This window comes from Vipera ursinii, assembly GCF_947247035.1.
Source record: "Vipera ursinii genome assembly, chromosome: 5".
NCBI classification, from domain to species: Eukaryota; Metazoa; Chordata; class Lepidosauria; order Squamata; family Viperidae; genus Vipera; species Vipera ursinii.
Window position 1 is genome coordinate 459,889 of NC_139518.1, and position 19,255 is coordinate 479,143.

Below are 19,255 nucleotides of genomic sequence, written 5' to 3' on the forward strand. Positions count from 1 at the left end.
TACCCTTTCTAGAGTCTCAATGTCTTTTTTACATCGTGGTGAGCAAAACTGGACGCTGTATTCCTAGTGTGGCCTTATCAAGGCATTGTAAAGTGGTATTAACACTTCACGTGATCTTGATTCTCTCCCTCTGTTAATGCAACCCAGGATTGCATTCACATTTTTTGGCTCTCCATCGTTGTCAGTGTTATAAGGGTGTCCGTGATTCTCGGTCATCCAAGTCAGGTTTGTCCCAAAGGTGTTTTTTTCCCCAAAAGGCAACTGGACTCCTTGGTTTTTCCTTGAAAATGTTTCGCTTCTCATCCAAGACGCTTCTTCAGTTCTGACTGGATGGTCCCGGGGTGGGGGTGGGGGAATGGAAGGATTAGTTCTGACTAACTCTGGCTTCTCCAGGTGGAGGGAGCAACTTGCACGGAGGGGTTTCCACTGGGGGAGGTTGAGGGAGGAAATAGGATGAGAAGCGGGGGGGGGGGGATGTGGGGTCTGTTATTAATCTATTAATCCTGTACTACCTGTACTCTTTATACACTTATGATTGTGTATCATCTGACCCATCCACTGCGATAATCAAGTTCGCAGATGATACAACTGTGGTGGGTCTTATTACAGGTGGGGATGAGACAGCATATAGGGCGGAGGTACAAAAACTATCCATATGGTGTAGTAACAACAACTTGCACCTAAACATCGGCAAGACGAAAGAGATGATGTTAGACTTCCGGAGAAAAAAGGAGGAACCTGCCCCACTTTACATCGGGGAGGACTGTGTAGAGAGAGTTTCTTCCTTTAAATTTCTGGGAGTCTACCTCTGCGAAGATCTGACCTGGAAAGTTAACACAACCCAGGTGGCCAGAAAGGCCCAACAGAGGCTTCACTTTCTTAGGATCTTGCGGAAGAACAGGGTAGAACAACGGCTAATGACCCTCTTTTACCGGTCTACCATAGAGAGCGTCCTCTTATTGTGGTTTGGTATGCCGGTCTGACAGCCGCGGATAGGAAAGTATTACAGAGGGTGGTGAGCACAGCACAAGACATTGTGGGCTGTTCCCTGACACCACTGGATGACCTCGCCAGGGCTCGCTGCCTTGGAAGAGTGAGGAAGATTCTCAGGGATGACTCACACCCTGGACGGTATCTCTTTACTCTCCTACCATCCGGTAGGAGATATAGGAATATAGCCAGCCGTACCAACAGGCTGAAAAATGGCTTTTATCCGTGGGCTGTTAGGCTTTTAAATGGGACATAACCTTATGCAGAATTGACTTGGGAGGCCGGTGTGTGGTGTAGTTGTTTCACACAGTGTGGTGGGATGGAGGGTTTGTTGTCACTGTGTGTTGGGGGGAGAGAGCACAGGGGGAGGCTCAGCTAATCTCAATGTACACATGTTGTACTTTGACAATAAAGGTTTATATATAATCCCCCCTTCTCATCCTCCTCCATCCCTCCGCATCTTTTAGGTAGGTCTGAGTATCTGGTTCTTTACAGTATTTTATTTGTATCATCTGTAGGTTTTGTATACAGCGAGTTCTCAATTTACAACGGTTTTCTTAGTGACCCTTCAAACTTACAACGGCGCAGAAAAAAGTGACTTATGACCATTTTTCACATTATGACCAAGGCTGCATCCTCAGGGTCACATGATTCACATCCAGATATTTGGCAACCGACTCCCTATTTAGGACGGTCGCAGCACCCGGGGGTCACGGGTTCCCCTTTTGAGATCGATGGGGAAACCAGATTCACTTAACAACCGTGTTACTAACTTAACAACGGCAGCCACTCACTTAGCAAATGTGGCAAGAGAAATCGTAAAACGGGGCAAAACCGGCTTAACGAATTTCTCACACATTTTGGGCCCAATTGTGCATGCAAGATGAGGACTCCCTGTGGTCATCCATGTTGCAATTACCCTGTGGGACGGAGGGGGAGTAAATTTTACCAGCAAGCAAAGGCGGCAGGAGAATTAGGGGTCTGGGATCGGGGCCCTCCGGGGAGACGCAGGAAGGAGTTGGAGCAAGCTGGGCCTTAAACCGGCAGCCAGGATGAAACCCGGCCACATTCAGCTCTAGTTGCGGGGGAGGGGCAGCGCTCAATCGGCTAAAAGGGCCCCGTCCAACCTCTCCTGCTGACCACCACCCCCCGAGTCCTCTCTGGGTCCGGAGAGGCAGCCCTGCCGCCCAGAGACACCTGGGACACGGGAAGGAAGAGCTCAGAAATTAACGGGACAGGACAGGACAGAATAGAAAGTGAATAGAATGGAAATGGAATAGAATAAAATATAGAAGAGAATAGAACCGAACAGAAATAGAATAGAAATAGAATAGAAAATAGACTAGACGGGGCGTTGGAGGTCTTCTAGTCCAGCCCCCTGCATTTATTGTTCTTCTCTTCGTGACACCTGCATGCCTCACACCGCTTTCGGAGGGAGGTTGCCTGAAGACCTGGATCAGCAGTGAAGGTTTACACTCAAAGAGGTGATGAGAACCAGAAAAAGCCCCACAGGCCATAAAAGGGGTGCTGCTCCTTACAGGACAGCCGAGCCAAACCCGTCTCCTGGGCGCAACTCAGCCTCTTCTCCGTTTGGTTCTTTTAACAGATTTCTCCTCTTTCATATTTTCAAGGCCGAAACTCTTGACTTTCTGGAATCCTAGGGTAACAAAGCTGGAAGGGACCTTGGAGGTCATCTAGCCCAACCCCCTGCTCCAGCAGGAGACCCTTACCGAATCCTAGAATCACAAGAGCTGGAAGGGACCTTAGAGGTCTTCTAGTCCAACCTCTCCACCCCCTTCTCTTTTGATCCCAGAGACCCCTCAGAAACAAAAATAGCACCCTACAGGGCCTGAACCAGCCCCCAAGCTTATTCACCCCCAAGAAGCGCACACTCCGCCTCCCCCCGAAGAAAAGAAGGAAGCCTCGTGGATGGAGGCTCAGCCGTCGGTCGCGCTGGCCCACAAAAGGCACCATCTGCATTTTGGAAGAACGGAGAAGGGAAAGAGCCGCAGAGGCAGCCCGGCCGACTCCCTGCCCAGCGACCATCTTGGCGGGGTGTGTGTGTGTGTCCCGTCCCCCCCCCCGGAAGAAGAGGCGCTGCAGTCCAGGAGATCCGAGGCTGGGCCCGGCCCAGAAGCTGAAACGATCTGCAGGGCCTTCAGGAGGAGCCTCCCCCGGCCAGGCAGGCAAGGAGAGGAGAAAAGGAGGCCGGGAAACCCAAGGAATTTGCAAGCCGGAGAAAGATCAAAAGCTGCGTCAGGGAAGAGGAGCTCGTGGGCGGATGGCCTTCACCTGCTGCCGGGCTTCTTCTTTCCACACACCATCGGGATCAGATTTCCAGAAAGGCCGACTGACCGGGAAGGTGGGTGGCCGAAGGGCGTCAGCAAAGCCAAGGGAGGCCGTCCTGCCCACCAGCCTTGCAGGAAGAGCCCTCTGCTCATGGGGGAGGGGGGCACCCTCTCAAGGGCTGCCCCCGCCTGCCTGCCTTCCTCAGGCCCTCTCAAGGGCTGCAGGCAAGCCTGGAATGACTTTGCCAGACCATTACTCTGGGGTGGGGGAGAGGAGGAGGAGGAGGAGGAAGAAGAGGAGATGGGTCAGGAACATCTCGACCGACTGCACAAGATGCCAAATTTTTATTTTAAGCTCCTCGGCTCTTACACGCAATGGAGAGGAAGGGAGAGAAGAACATTCCTCCCTCCCGTTTATCCCATCTCCAAAATAAAAACAGAATCGCACAATCGGGACAGCATCCGCGAGAGGCCGCTTCGAGGATGCCGTAAAGTCCCGGCTTCTGGGACCTCCTTGGTTTGCTTCTCCTTCCGATGAGCATCGATGAAGTGACCGTCTCCTTCCAAGAGCAGCATTTCCTTCTGGGACGTTCTGGCAGAGCCCAAAAAGTCCAGCATGTACTCCAGAGCAGGGCTTTGCCTCCCCATCGTGGCCCTTTTGTTACTGAAAGACAGAAGCCTGCAAATGAATTTGTGGAGAAAACAGGCAGCTGTCCTCCGCTCCCGGCTGTCTCAAGCCCCAAAGCTTCTGCCCAGACTCAGCGCCCTCACCTGCTCAGCTCCCCTGAAGCAGCGGAGCCCGGAGGGCAGCCCCGTGGCAGAGCCTCCCCCCCACCCCCAAGGATTTTACAGGCGGGGGCTGGGAAGGCCTTGGAACAAATTGTGCCGGAGTCAGGAGGCCCCAGTGGCAGCTCGGACTAGCAGGCCCAACGCTGGGGGTGCCCCGAGAATAAATCGAACAGCCGAGTGCCTGTGGAGATTCCCAGCCATGCAGGTCACGGCCATCTCCCGGGTGCTTTTTCCAAAAGGCAACTGTTTTGTCCTTGTGGAAGAAGAAGCAGCTTCGTTGGTCCTGGCGTCTGGCCTTCCTCTTCTCATCCAAGATGAAGCTGCTCGGACGAGAAGCGAAATGTCTTCTTCTTGTTCAGAGAAAAAACAGTCCGGTTTGAGGCAATAACCAAGTTAGAAGGGACTTTGGAGGTCTTCTAGTCCAACCCCCTGGTCAGGTAGGAGACCCTAGGCTGTCCAGTTTCTTCTCAAAAGCCTCCCGTGTTGCAGCACCCACAACTTCTGGAGGGAAGCCATCCCACTGCTGGATTGTTCTCACAGCCAGGAAATTCCTCCCAGGTTGCTTCTCTCCTTGGTTAGTTTCCATCCGTTGCTTCTTGTTCTGCCCTTCGGGGGCTTTGGAGAGTAAGGTTGACCCCCCCTTCTTCTTTGGGGCAGCCCCTCAGATATTGGAAGACTGCCATCGTGTCCCCCCTACTCCTTCTCTTCATTAAACTAGTCATACCCAATTTGAGAATATGTCTGGTTTAATGAAAACAAAATGAGGCAGGGTCTCCAAGAAGAAGCACCTAGAACAACTGGATGATCACCCAGAGCTATTTTGACCCCAGCTGTTGGGAGTTGGGCAGTATGAAAACTTAATAAACAAACCAGCAAATAAATAAGAGAACTCTTGGGATCAGGCCATGGGCCTCAGTAAGAGGGCCTCTGGTTTGCCAAGGATCCACTCGGGAGGGAATCCCTCCACCAGGACCACAGCCTAGGAGCACCCTAACCCCCATCCTCAGTGTGATAAATTTCAGACACACCCACAGCACCAGCCAAGGAGGTCCTGGCTGGAGATGAGAACACCCAACTCTTGGGGAGACCAACTGAAGGTCCATCAAAGAAGCTCGGCAGCCTTACCCAACGAAGCCGTCACTTCTCCTCTCGATGAAGGGCTTCAATGAAGACTTCAAGCTTCTCCTGGATCTCCCGAACTTTTTCTGGAAAAAATCAAGTCCCTGCCTTCAGGCACGGAGAAGGAAGCCCAGGGAGGCCACACGTGGTCTCCGGTTCAGCTTCTGCCCCATCCACGGTCAGAAGGCACACGGCAGGCAAGGTGGCTCATCCAGATGTGCTCCCTGACCTGTTTCCCCCAACTCGGTTCTTTCTAGGTCAAGGGGCCTCCAAACCTGACTACTTTTAAGGCTGGCTGACTTCATCTCCCAGAATTCCCCAGCCAACCGCAAAACAAGGAGATGCCCAACTGGCAAGATGCACCCCCTGCCCCTGGGCCTCATTTCCTCCGGGGCACCTGGATATCTGCCGGTCCGGATTCTGTGCCGACCCTGCGCCCCTTCTCCTGCTTTGCCAGTCATTCGAGCCTGCCCACCCCAATTATTATTAAATCTGTTTGCTGCCCATCTTGCCACAAGGCAACTCACCCGCCCCCCCCTTGCTCCAGATGTCGAGGAAGGCGGCCAGAGAATGCCCCTTGGGGAGGGCGAGAGAGGAACACCCTGGTTCTCCCAACACCTGTTAAACAGCCCCCCCCCAGCCCAAGGCACAAAGCCCCCGTCCCAGCCGCAAGGAGCATGACTCCGCAGCAGAAGCCGGGCCGGGAGCACTGAATCCCCTGCTCCTGCCATTGACCGGGTGTTTGCTCAAAAGATGAGCCGTCCCGGGCCCCCTTCTTCCCAGCCCCTCATCTGGTCATGAATATTCCCATAATCCTTTCTCCCAACATCCCGTCAACTCGGCCGGACACAGAAGAAAGAATGCCCCGGCTATTCAGCGGCTTCAAGAGACCCCTTCATCTTTGCAGCCTCTTTGTCCCCACATGAAACAACATCCGTGGGCCACTCGGCTCCCTGGCATTAATCCTCTGATCCGGGGCTCAAAAACAGACTAATTGATCCGTAATTAGGGTCTGAATACACAGGGAGAACACGGGAAGACCCAGGCGGGGGGGGGGGGGGGGCTCGGCTCAAGAGGGGAGGGAGCCTTGAAGCACAACCGCCCAGGATCAGCCGGGGGCACCACTCGGGCCTCACAAAAGGCAGCCGTGGGCATCTCAGCCCTAAAATCAGGATAGAGCTGCAAGGGACCTTGGAGGTCTTCTAGCCCAACCTCCTGCTCAAGCGGGAGACCGTACACCATTCCAGACAGACGGCTGTCCGGTCTCTTCTTGAAAACCCCCCAGGGTTGAAGCACCCACCACCTCTTTAGGCAACTCCTGTTCCACTGGTTGATTGACCTCAGTCAGGAAGTTTCTCAATTCCAGGTCGCTTCTCTCCTTGATCAGTTTCCATCCGTTGCTTCTTCTCCCACCTTCAGGGGCTTTGGGGAACAGGCGGACCCTCCCCTCTTCTTTGGGGCAGCCCCTCAAATATTGGAGGACTGCTATCGTGTCACCCTTAGTCCTTCTTTCCTCCAGGTTAGCCAAGCCCAATTCCTGCAGCCGTTCTTCGTATGCTTTAGCCTCCAGTCCCCTAAATTATCTTAGTTGCTCTTCTCTGCATTTTTCCCCCAAAAAGTGCAGAAAAGCAGACTGGGGGCCCAGCCTGGTGGAGGGAGTGCCAGGGGGCATTTCGATGCCCAAGGCCGGGCCCCCTCCTGCTTTCCAGGGGTGGGGGTGGTTACGAAGGGGATGCCCCCGTTTCCTGCAACTGATTGGGCTGCCCCGAACCTCTCTTGCCGGAGGGACCCAGGGGCGCCCCAGGAAGCCCCCTCCCATCTGTGCATCCCTTTCCCCGAAGAATCAGCTTGGCAGAAGGGAGCCAGGCCTGGCCTCAAAATGCTCCCCAACTCTAGATGCCCCCCTCCCCGGTGAAGCTGCCCCGGAGCCCCTCTTCCTAAACCACCATTCTTCGATTCAGGCCAGGATTCAGAGCCAGCTCACCACACGGCAAGGGTGGCAAAATGTGGGGGCTGCAGCTGCCCCACAGCCTGTGGTTTATCAGCAGGGCTGAGCCGCAGATGCCACCCGGAGGTTGGCAGCACCAGAGAAGCGGCTGATCTGCCCCTCTGGGAAATGTCAGGGGGTGCCCAAGAGGGGAAACTGAGGCCACTCCGAACCGAATGGCCGAAAAAGGGCTGTGCTGCTTGTTCCAGCTGAGCTGTGGATGCCTGGATCTGGCAAGGAGACTTCCAGAACGGCTAGTCCTCGACATACAACTTAGCTCACTTAGTGACCGGCACTGAAAAAAGTGACTCGGGATCATTTTTCCACACTCGGGAAGTTTGCAGACAGGTGATCAAAATACATTCAGATGCTTAACCGACTGAATTCGTATTTACGACGGTCGCAGCGTCCCGGGGTCACGCTATCCCCTTTTGCGACCTTTTGACAAGCGCAGCCAACGGGGAGGCCAGACTAACGAGCGTGTTCCTAATTTAACAACTGCAGCGATTCACTTAACAAATGTGGCAAGAAAAGTCCTAAAACAGGGCAGGGTTCCCCGAACAAACTTCTCGCTTAGCAACAGAAATTTTGGGCTCCGTTGGAGTCGTAAGTGGAGGACCACCTGTACAGGGGTTTCTGGGTGCAGGTGTGCCCGTATCTGCTCTTGGGGGGGGACATCTGCCCGGGGAAGAGGGCTCACACCGGCAATGGGACTAGACGGGTGGCAGATAAACGATAACGAAAATCTAAACTTCCTGAAGCCGCTCTGGAGCACGTCGCTGCCTTTTCCGTGGTCCTCGGTGGGCCGTCCGGATCGTCGTCTCTGCGGCTTCTGCACCAACCCAGGAACGGCGAAGGCACCGAAGGCCGCGTCACTCTAAAGTCCGGAGCATCGCAAGCCCTGAACAGAGGCCTCTCAAGGCAGAGTGCGGTCACCTGTGGCTGTGGTGGGAAGACATGACGGGCACACCTGGGAACGGGCTGCGACGGATGGGCTGGGTTTGTTAAAGTCGCTTCTCCTGCCAATAACGTGGCACTCGTGAGCTGCTTTCTACCACTGACCACTCCCTCCGGATTCTCTTCCGGATCAGCGTGGGGCCTGCCAGGCCAGGGCCGCCCCCTGCGATGCCACAGCTACCACACAGCCGAGCAACGGCGAAGCTGCAGGATCTGATCAAGTCACCGCGCAGGTCCTGCCGACGGTCTTCCCAGCCGACAGGAGAGGGAAGGGCTCCGGACTTCCAGGAAAGGCTGGGGGAGGTCTGGGGGGGGGAACGCTTGGGCTGAGGGCTTTGATGGCCCTTCCAACACAGGGTGTGTGTGCATTTCTTTCATTAGGTTCTCCCTTTCCCCAGAAAATCTGATATCTGAGGGGCTGCCACAAAGAAGGGTGTGTGTGTGTCAACTTGTTCTCCAAAGCACCGGAAGGCAGAAGAAGAAGGAAGAGAAGGGAACTCATCAAGGAGAGAAGCAGCCTCTTGACAGGGAGAAGAATGGATCAGTGGAACAACCTGCCTCCAGAGGTTTCTAAGAAGAGACCGGACAGCCACTTGTCTGAAATGGCACAGGGGTTGGACTAGAAGACCTCCAAGGCCCCGTCCGACTCTGTTGCTCTGTTAGAGCTGAAAACAGCCTCCAGGGAGACGGGCCTTTCTTCTTCCTGTGGCACCCAGGGAGCTGCCAGTTAAAGGGAGCTGGGGAGGGGGTGGGGCCTAAACCGCCAAAGACCCCCAGCCGAGACCTTCCCTGCCTCCCCCTCCCCCCTCCGGGACTCTGAGCTGGCTGCAGGCCTTCCGTGACCCTCCCTCTTCCGGCCCATTGTGGCTAAAAGCTGCTAGAATGAAGTGATCTGAGCCGGGGGTCAGGCCCCACTGAATGGCTGGGGTCTTTTGGCCAGATTGCTTGACACGAAGGTCCCCCACTTTTGAGCGGGTCCCCCTTGTTCGCCCCCCCCCAGAGGAAAAGGCCAAACCGGGAGGGAAGCCACCCAGGTCGCCCAGGCTGAGACACAACCCCATCCATCACTGGCCAAGACAGATGGAGGGGAAGCCCCCCCACCCTCAAGGCTGGAAACCAGATGGGCAGAGAATGGGCGGGGGGGGGTTCATGGCAAGGCAGGGGGGGGTCCGCCCGTTGGGGGCAGCAGAGAAAGCAGGTCAAGACGGAAATGGGGCAGCCGGGCAGCCGGCGGGTGGCTGGGAGGCCCTTCCTCGGCTCAGCCACAAAGGCCGGCCCTGTTCCCCGTCCCACTGCCGGGTGGGAGAAAGGGGGGCTCGTCCCGGGCTCTGCCGCGGCTTCCCTGAGAGGCTGAGACAGGCAGACGAGGCCGGGGGATTCTTCCCCCATTAGCTCATTGGCCCCAGGAAGCCCCAAGACAAAACCAGCCAAAGAGAAGCCCTCTGAGTGGGACGTGAGCAGCTCAGGAAGTCAACCCCCCCCCCCAGGAATCAGGAGGGGGGGCGCCCAGGGAAAGCCCACACCGGTGGCGCTGACTGGCATCCGTCACTGCCAGGCAGGGAAAGCGGCTCCTGCCTGCCAAGCTGAAGCGAAGGCTGCCTGGGCTCCCCCCCGCCCCGCACGCCCACACCCGTGAGAGGGGCCGGTGTCAGTGGGCCCATCGCTCCCGCTGCGGCCTTCCGGGGACCCGGTTAAAATCCCAACGGAAGGAAGAGGGCCTCGGCCAGGACCCAGAGGCCTGACCCCCGGCCCTGGAGGGGAAGCTCTGGAGATGGCCAAGGAAGCCCCCTCAACGCCCACCCCCTCTGCGCCCTCAACCAGGGGGGAGGGCGCAAAGCTGCCCCTTAAAAAAACAGCGGGCGTCGCACGGCGCTTGCCACGAAGCCGGGCTCTGCAATCTTGGCAACCTTAAGACATCAGCTCCCAGAATTCCCCAGCCAGCGAAGGGGCCAAGGGCCCTGCCCCGAAAGAGCAGAAGGGCAGCACCCGTGGCCCCCCCAGAGGCAGGGGGGGAAGGGAAGGGGGGGTCCCTCCTGGCCTTGAAGCCAGCGGGCTGAAGGAAGGAAGGACTCACCAGGCCAGATGGTGACCAAAAGGCCCCTCCGTTGCCCAGGTTGCGGGGGGGGGGTCCCCACAGGTGGGGAGGGGCGGCAGTCTTGTCAAGCAATGCCCTGAATAAACACGAGTGGGGCTTTTTCACAGGAACACTCCAAATGCAGGCAGTCCTCGACTCACCACAGTTCGCTTAGTGACTGTTCAAAGTTACAACGGGACCGGGAATTTTTTTCCACGTTTTATGACCATTGCGGCCTCCCCGTGGTCACGTGATCTACATTCGGAGGCTTGACAACCGACTCACATCTATGACGTTGCGGTACCCCGGGGTCGCGTGATTCCCTTTGGCGACCTTCCGACCAGCAAAGTCAAGGGGGAAGCCGGATTCACTTAACAACTGTGTGACTGACTTAACAGCTGCAGTGATTCACTTAACCACCGTGGCAAGAAAGGTAGTAAAATGGGCCGTGACTCACGCAACACCTGTCTTGCACCTAGCAACAGAAACGTTGGGCTCGGTTGCGGTCGTAAGGCGAGGACTGCCTGCACGCCTCCCCCTGGCCCCCGTGCCGGAAAGGAGGGGGACTCCAGGGTCAACCAGACCCCTTTGCCCAGCAGCTTCTGGAGGGGTGGGGGCTTCTGCTGGGGGGCTGCAACCAGCCCCTTTCCTCCCCCTCCCTCTCCCCTCCGGAGCTTCCCCCATCCCTGCGGTGGGAAGAGATCAGTTTCAACAAGTCGGAAGATGCCGGAGGGGGGAATTCCTGGTGAAAGGAGATCAGCCCCCTCACCTTCCCTGGAAGGAGGGAGGGGTGTGGTGTGTGTGTGTGTGTGTGTGTGTGTGCACACACCAAAGAAGCAACTGAAACCTCACTGCCAGTTGCAGTCCCGGGATCATCTCCCAGAGGAACCTGGGACTCCAGAGCAGGAGCAGCCCGGAGAGGGAGCTGCAGGCAGCACCTGGGGCACAAACTGGATGATCTGGTATCCCATCACCCCAAGGGGGCCCAGCTGGGCCTCCCCCCCCTTTGCCACCATCCGGAGCCCAAATCTGGCCTTTTGCTCGGCTCTGGGGGACGGCATCCGTCCCACCTGCCCATTTGTGTGCCACGCGAAGCCCTTGAGCCACGCAGCCACTACTGGACGCCAGCCTCCCAGTGTGTCTAATCGCACTTGGCCAAATAAAGAATATTCTATTCTGGTCTGTTCTATTCTTATTGGTAGCACCGAAATTCAAAAGGCCGAGTTTAATTACCAACGGCATAAACACGTAGTAGTTCAGACTGCTTTGCCAAGAGCTTAATCACGACCCTCAGGAAAGGTGGTGGGGGGGATGGCAGGGGTGGGGAGAGACCAGCACAAAGGCCTGCCTTCTGGGGGGGGGAATGACACCCCCCTTTCAGGGCAGCCTCGTAGGAGCAGAGGGGCCTCCGGGGGAATCCCCTGCGTGTGGCGAATGACTGTGGCAAGGCCTCCAGGCGACAGAGGCTGGGCTGCCTGACGCTGCTGCCAACGGCTCCCTCGGCCTCCCTCCGGGGGACAAGCCCGGGCAGGAGGGCCTTGGTGGGCCAGGAAATGCTCCTCCTGCAGGAATTCAGCCGGAGATCAGCCAGCACAAACACCCAAGGGAGCTCTGCTCAGTGGGAGGGAAGCCCCCAGGGCTGCCCCCCTTGCTTCCCCCCCAGTATCTGCCTCACTTTTGGGGGGCAAACATAGCAGCCCCTCCGACAGCTGGGCAAAGGAGGCTCACCCCCAGCCCGTGGACTCTTCACCCCCCTTTCTTCCTGCCTGCAGGAGAGGACCAGGGGGAGGACTCTCCCTCCTTGCTGAAAAGTAGTTCAAAGGCTTTCCGTGCCGTGAAGATGGCACTGCGTGTCCTGGGCTTGGAGATTTCCGAGGGAGGGGAAGCAGGGATCCAGGGACCCACCAAGGAGACTCTCACCCACTCTGAGCAGGGCAAGCCACTTCCCACGGACAGAGAGCAACAACCCCCCCCCACACACTTCTAGCCCTGATGACGTTCCCCAGTCAGGCCACGAAACGCCTGCAAGGAAACCGCCAGGCCCAGAGGGCACCAGGGACCCCACAGGCCTTCCTCCTCCTCCTCCTCCTCCTCCTCCTCCCAACACTGACGATGTTCCCTAGTTGGGTCCTGAAACGCCCGCAAGGGCCCCAGGCACCCCGCAGCTTCAGCGATTCTCTCCTACCGGCTGAGCCACACACTCCGGCAGGCTCCCAGGGGAGGCCCCCACAGCGCAACGCCTCTCGTGGACTGTGGCTCAGACCAAGCGGGGACCCCGGGGAGGTTCAGACATGAAGACCCCGAGGCAGCCAAGACGGTCTGGCCAGGCGCTTCCTGGGCTTCTTCACCGTGCAGCGCCCAACACCTCTCAAGTGGCAGAGTGTCCCGCCGGCGCAGAAAGGGCCCCGTGGCTCCAGCCGGGAATACTCACTGAGGTCCTCCGCCAGCTGCACCCGCTTCCCCGTCAGCAGCGTCATCTTCTTCCCGCAGTCTTCGGCAAAGTCCTCCAGCACCTCCTTGACATTCTTCTCCAGACGCCTCACTGCGGAGGGAGCCTCGGGGTTAGCCAAAGTGTCTCTGCGGGGCGTCCCGGAGGGGCTTTTGCCAAAGGCAGCTGGACCCCTTTGCTTTTCCCTTGAAGGCTTTCCGCTTCTCGCTTCAGAACTGAGGAAGCGTCTTGGAGGAGAAGGGAAACGTCTTCAAGGGAAAAACGAGTCCAGCTGCCTTTTGAAAAAAGCCCTTCTGGGACAACCCTGAGCTGGATCACCCAGGACTCCCCAGACATCTCTGCAGGAGGGCAAAAGTGCTGGAAAGGGAGGCTCAAAGTCCAGGGTAGACGGAGGGCACCTCCTGGGGCATCCAGGGCCAAGGGAGACCATGCACCCTGGCAGCAACGGAGGCACAGATGCCAAGCAGCTCCCGGGAAGGGCACGGTTCCCAGATCATGGAGGGGCCTCCGAGATCACGTGGCGGCTGCTGGGCCTGCCCCTTCTCTCCCACCCGCGGCCCGGAGGGCGGGCCTCCGCCCCCCCCATCAGAAGCCCACCCAAAGCAGGGCTCCTACCTTCGGTGTTGGCCAGCTGCTGCCTCAGGGTGTTGGCGGTGATGGCCAGCATGCGCTGGATGCGCCAGAAGAGCACCACGTCGTTGCACTCCAGCTAGAAGAGCAGGAGGACACAGCGGTGAGTCCCAAAATCTGCTCATCGCAATTTTTTTTGGAGGGGGGGGGCGACTGTGCAAATCCAGCCCAGCCCAGCAGGTGAGCGTATAGCGCACGAAACCAGAACGCAAGTGAAGGCAGAGAAGGGGGAGCGATCCTGCACCAGGGTCCCTGGGGAGCCCAGTGCGTTGCCCAGACAAAGCAGCTGGAACCAGATGTTCACTGCAAGGCTGCCACCTAGTGGAACACTGCAGGAGCACCATCCTCTTGGAGCAGCGGGACAGCCCCCCCATCCCCCCCCCCCCCCCCCCCCGGTGGCTTCTCTGCTCACCTCCGAGTCCACAAAGTGCCTCTGGTAGTAGTAGAAGCCCCTCCGGCAGAGGTTGCAGTGGCCCAGGGCTTTCTTCAGGAAGTGCTGCCTGTAAACCTGGTGCCAGGTGTCCTTGATCTGGGAGCAGAGGGACAGGCCTGGTCACTCAAACGGCCGGGCAAGCAAACTGAGGCTAAGCAGCCTGGTCAGTCCCCCGTCCCGAGCAAAAGGCAGACGGCCTTCCCTACTGTGTGGGCGGAGAGCTGCTGACCGCTCTGCCTGGACCCCCGTGTGGAATGCCCCACGCCCAGGAGGAAATAAGAGGCCCACCGGCTGTCATCTGGCCCGGAGGCCCAGGATTTAATTGTATGACCTTGGAGACAAGGTGGTTGGGGGGGGGGATATCTTCAGGGCTGGGGTGGTCCTGGGGACCACTGATGGCCGTGAGCCCCAGGGAGAAATGCTGACACTGAGCAGAGAACGAGAGGGAGGAAGAATCAGGGCTTCCAATGGCTAATAATAATAATAATAATAATAATAATAATAATAATAATAATAATAATAATAATAATAATAAAATAATAGAATGAAGTACAGCAGAATACCAGAGCTGGAAGGGACCTTGGAGGTCTTCCAGTCCAACCCCCTGCTCCAACAGGAGACCCTATAACGTTGCCCAGTCTCTTCTTAAAAGCCTCCAGTGATGGAGCAGTGGACTGAACTATGGAACCCTGGTGGCAAAGGGTTCAGGGTGCAGCACTGCAGGCTGACTCTGCCCGCAGCCAGCAGTTCGAGTCTCACCAGCTCACGGTCGACTCAGCCTTCCGTCCTCCCCAGGTGGGTAAAACGAGGACCCAGATTGTTGGGGGGGGGGGCAAGAGGCTGACTCTGTAAACCGCTGAGAGAGGGCTGTGAAGCACGGTGGGGCAGTGTACACAAGTCTAAGTGCTTCTGCTAACCCAGAGCCCCTCCCGGGGGGCTTGTTTTTAGTCCCCACTTCCCTCCGTGGCCTGATCCACTGGCCATCCTGGGAACGGCTAACCCTGGACGGAGGAAGCCAGCTGGAGTTGTGGTTACCGCTGCTCCCGCCCAGCACACCTCCACAAATCCTGGGGGGGGGGGTCCTCCCTGGCCAACACTCGGCCGCCAGCAAGCACAAGAAGAGACCCTCCAGGAGACGAGAGTGGGCGGATTTAGAGGAGGGGGGGTGTCTTACTGAAACCCTACCTTCCCCACCCCCCCACGGAGTCCGAAGCCAGGCGCCTCACCAAGCAGGGGTCCACCGCCACCCCCCGGGCCTCCAGGTTCTTCCGGACGGTGGTGACCTCGTCGTTGGCCAGGTAAGCCGGGTGCTCCTCGTTGCACCTGATCATCTTCTCCAGTTCATTCTTGGTTTCGTTGCGGGTCGTCTGGCGTGGGAGAGGCAGAACGGCCCCCCCGTCAGCCCCTCGTAAGGGGCGTGGGGGAACATTTCAGCTGTTACGGGATGCCCCCCCCCCGCCCTGGGTTTGGGCCGGTGTGTGTGTGTGTGCGCGTGCCCGTGCGCCCTCAGTTCACGCTGTGTTTCTACTGGGCTTGTTTTTACCCTGCTGGTTTAAGGTTTGGTTTTAAGCCGACATTTGGGCAGCCATATAGATTGGCTGAATGCATAATGCTCATTGTGCCTCTGCTTGGAACTAGAAGGAAGCGGAAGAAAGCACGGCCACACCCGACCCATTAAAGATTCCCCACACTGACTCCAGGTAGTCCTCGGCTTACACCATTTAGTGACCGATCAAAGTTACAACGGCACTGGGAAAAGTGACTTATGCCCGTCTTTCACACTTAACGACCGTTGCAGCCTCCCCAGGGTCACGTGATCAGAATTCAGACGCTTGGCAACTGCTTCGTACTTATGACGGTCGCAGCGTCCCAGGGTCACGTGATCCCCCTTTGCGACTACACACGAGAAGTCACTTAACAAGTGTGTTACTAACCTAACAACTGCAGTGATTCACTTAACAATTGTGGTAAGAAAGGTCACAAAACGGGGCAAAACTCACTCCACCCGTCTCACTTTGCAGCAGAAATTTTGGACTCGATTGTGGTCGTAAGTAGAGGACTGCCTGTACAAGGCAGAAGGGAAAGGCTCGCCCTGCAGCAACGGCCTCTGAGCCGAGGGAGGAACGTGAATGCCGCCAAGGGGCCCCAAAGACCCCCCCCCCAAATAAACTGAGTTCTCAGGAACGTCAAGAGGGGGCACCGCCAGGGAAGACCCGCCCCCACCTGGGAAAGAGCGAGAACCGGCAGGCTCCCCGAGGGCCCAGGGGAAGAAGCGGGAGGAGGTCCAGAGCGGAGAAGCGGGACTCGCACGGGGGTCTCCCGCGAAGGTGTGCAGCCGGCCACGCAGAGGAGAGGGAAGGGCCGACCCCGGGGTGACGCCTGCGCACCCTTTACCTGCTCTTTCGTGCGCTTCACCCAATACAGCCACCTTTTCCTCCAATCCGGCCCCACCATGTCTTCGATGACCGATTCCGCTAGACAGAAGCGAGAGAGAGACCCCCTGAGTCCCGCAAGACCCTCGCCGGAAGCAGGGAGAGAAGAGGCACCCAGCCACATCCGGGGGGGGGGGGGGCTGCCAAGGATCCATCCACCGGGCCTCTGGCCTAGGAAGCCCTCCCCGCTTTTGGGGGGGGGAGGCTGGGCCTTCAGAGCAGCGGCTGTGAGGTGGCCCGAGAGGCTGAAACCGGAAGGAAGGAAGGAAGGAAGGGAGGGAGGGAGGGGCACTTACTGTCCTTCAGGCGACTCTGCAGGGTCTCCTCCATGAACTGAATGGCGGCGTCCCACTGCTGCTTGTCCGAAATGGAGCGGTCCTCCAGGGCGTTGTGCTGGATCACCCTCTGCCCGGGCAGAGCACCGAGGTCAGGAGGGCCCCTCTGCCCCCGCCCCACCCGTCCCAAGGGAGGGAGGGGGGGTGGGGGGTGGGCTGGCCCTACCAGGCTGTCCTCCGCCCGCTCGTTCCACTTGTGCCTCTTGATGCTCTCCTCCTTCACGGCCTGCTTCAGCTTGTCAAAGATGTCGTCGTGCTCCTTGCCCTTCTGCTCCGTCATGAAGCGGGAAAACTCCTCCTGCAGCGTCTCCCAGGCCACCTGACAAGGGGCGGGAGGGGCGCCTCAGCACATGGCAGGCAGCCCCCCCCCCGTGCCCTCTTGCGCCCTGCCAGCTAGCCCCGGCGCCTCTCCAGGCATGGAGCACCAGGCCTCCTCCCAGCCGAAGCCTCTGGGTGGGAGTTTGACGGGGCACTGGGATTTATCCCCCCCCCTGCCCAGCTGCAGGAGGGATTCTGCAGGCCGGAGTCCCCCCCCAAAGGAGAAAAAAAAAGCAGCATTTACTTCTGGGTTTTGGCAAATGGTTTGGTTCACAATTATTTATTTATTTTAATTCCATTTATATCCCGCCCTTCTCCGAAGACTCAGGGCGGCTTACAAGCTTAGCAGTAGCTTAACAACTGCAGTGTTAGCTTAATGACCAGCACAAAAAATTGGGTCTGTGGCCTGACTGACTTTTATGGCTGTCACAAGCTGTGACCCTGATGGGCAGGCTCCATTAGCGCCGATAACAACAGCAGCAAACAACAACAACAATAATAATCTTGGGAGGGACCCTGCGGCTCTTCTAGTCCAGTTAGGTTGTCCTAACCTGCAAGAAGAGCCTTAAGCAAATCTCCTGGCTGAGGGCTTCTCTCTGGCAAATGCTGCCATGCCCACGTTCGGGCCGAGAGACAGCCTGCACTGGCGGGAGCTATTTCAGCCACCAAATCCGGTGGTGGTCCCATTTCAGGTGAACTTGAATGGCCTTTAAAGAAAGGAAAGGGGGCTTCAAAGAGAGTCCGGCTGGCAGGGGAGGCCGCCCAGCACGTGGGGCGGATTGAGGGGGTGTGGAGGGCAGAGCGGGACTGGCCCTGCCTCTCCCAGAAAGGAAGGAAGGAAGAGGCAGGGAGGCAGAAGGGGTGTGTGTGTCTGAGAGCGCTGCCCTCCTGCTTCGCCCCTCCGCTGCTCTGCTGATGCCAGACTGCCATGAACCATGGGGGGGGGGAGGGCGAGGGGGAGGGGAGAAAGGACCTGGGAGAAAAGGTAAAAGGTAAGTAGGCAGCCGTGATGCTTCAGAATCTGCCTTCTCCGGCTGGGTCACCCCTCGGCTTCAGTCGAAGTCTACCTGTCCCGAGAGAAGCAGCCGAGGGCTCCCCTGTCCTCCCCGGCTGCCACTCACCTCCACGGCCTTGTTGGGCAGCTGCTTGTCCGTCCACTGCTTGAGGCGTATGTCCACGGTGGTGTTGAAGGTCCCGGCGTTCAGAGACTGGGCTGCTGGGAGGTAGATGTTCTCTATCACGTGGGTGGAGACCCTGTCCCACAAGGTCTTCTGCAGGATCTCCTCCCTGGGAGGGCAGGAAGAGAGGAGAGGAGACGGGGGTCACGGACAGGGGAGGAAGCGTCCCCTCGGCTGCCTAGGCTCTTTTATGACCGGTGGACTTCAACTCCCAGAATTCCTCAGCCAGCCCGGCTCAGCTTGGGAACCTCTCCCTTTCCCCTCAGCGTGCCTGGCTCAGGAATTCTGGGAGTTGAAGTCCACCAGTCATGAAAGAGCCAAGGTGGCCTACCCCTGCCCTGTGGACTTTGCTTGTCAGAAGCTGGCAAAAGGGGATCGTGTGACCCCCCTCTGGGATACTGTGACCGTCGTAAATTCGAGCCGGTTGCCAAGCGTCTGAATTTCGATCACGTGACCACGGGGATGCTGCAAACGGTCATAAGGGTGGAAAAATAGTCAGAAGCCATTTTTTCAGGGCCGTTGTAACTTTGAACAGTCGCTAAATGAAGCGTTGTAAGAGGAGGACACCCTGCATAGCTGCATCTTCCGCTTACGAAAGAAACTCCATGGCAGCTCAAAAAGACAGACTGACGTGTCTCAATAATACTTTGTAATATCTACTCCAGAAAGCACGAGGGGAAGAGATCCGAAAGGCAATCCGACTTCCTGTATTATTGTTGCAATAACGTCATCTTCCTTTTTAATTTACTTTTAAAAATGTTCTTGTCTAGCTTTGTGTTCTCTCTGTTCATTTTTCCTTTTCCGATTTTGTATTTTTGCCTTTTGCATGAAATTACAAAATCGGCGGAAAACCTGATGTTAAAAGATCTGATAAGGAAATTTTCCTCCGTTTCCCGAGAATCTGTCATTTGGCACAACTACCAAGTGAAACTTGGAAAAAGTACATTTCAACTGATACCACCAAACTCCTCCTCCCCTTGTACAAACACACGTTTCCATTTAAACGGCCACAGGAATGAACAAAATTAACATGACTGTAACGTAAGCACAATGATCACATGGACTCCAAAAGCCCTTTGGGGGAACGGGCAGGGATGTATGAGTGACTCACAAACACAAAAGCTGTCGTTGCAACTTCAGGCGCTTTCTGTGAAAAGCAGATTAAAGAAACCGGGACGTGCGGCCGTGCCTTTGCGTGTGACTACACACGTTGAGAGAATCCAACCTTTCTCTTTGCTGCGTGAACTAAGCTGTCACGGGAAGCGCTGAGGCAGTT

At 57.2% G+C, this 19,255-nt stretch overlaps 1 protein-coding gene across 3 annotated transcripts in view; it reads right to left on the bottom strand.

Annotated features, from left to right (window-relative positions):
- Positions 1–3,604: 3,604 nt before the first annotated feature.
- Positions 3,605–19,255, bottom strand: part of OPA1 (OPA1 mitochondrial dynamin like GTPase) — a 55,336-nt gene continuing 39,685 nt past the window's right edge. For 2 of the 3 annotated variants that reach the window (XM_083363882.1, XM_083363881.1), the window contains 10 exons: positions 17,923–18,088; positions 16,650–16,802; positions 16,445–16,553; positions 16,111–16,190; positions 14,943–15,083; positions 13,696–13,812; positions 13,269–13,362; positions 12,636–12,746; positions 5,193–5,272; positions 3,605–3,942 (listed from right to left, as the gene is read on the bottom strand). In XM_083363882.1, the coding sequence (XP_083220008.1) occupies positions 5,205–5,272; positions 12,636–12,746; positions 13,269–13,362; positions 13,696–13,812; positions 14,943–15,083; positions 16,111–16,190; positions 16,445–16,553; positions 16,650–16,802; positions 17,923–18,088 (1,039 nt within the window). In that variant the 3' untranslated portion in view covers positions 3,605–3,942; positions 5,193–5,204. Of the gene's footprint in view, positions 3,958–5,192; positions 5,273–12,635; positions 12,881–13,267; positions 13,363–13,695; positions 13,813–14,942; positions 15,084–16,110; positions 16,191–16,444; positions 16,554–16,649; positions 16,803–17,922; positions 18,089–19,255 lie in introns of all 3 variants that reach the window. The other variant, XM_083363880.1, reaches the window with a different exon arrangement.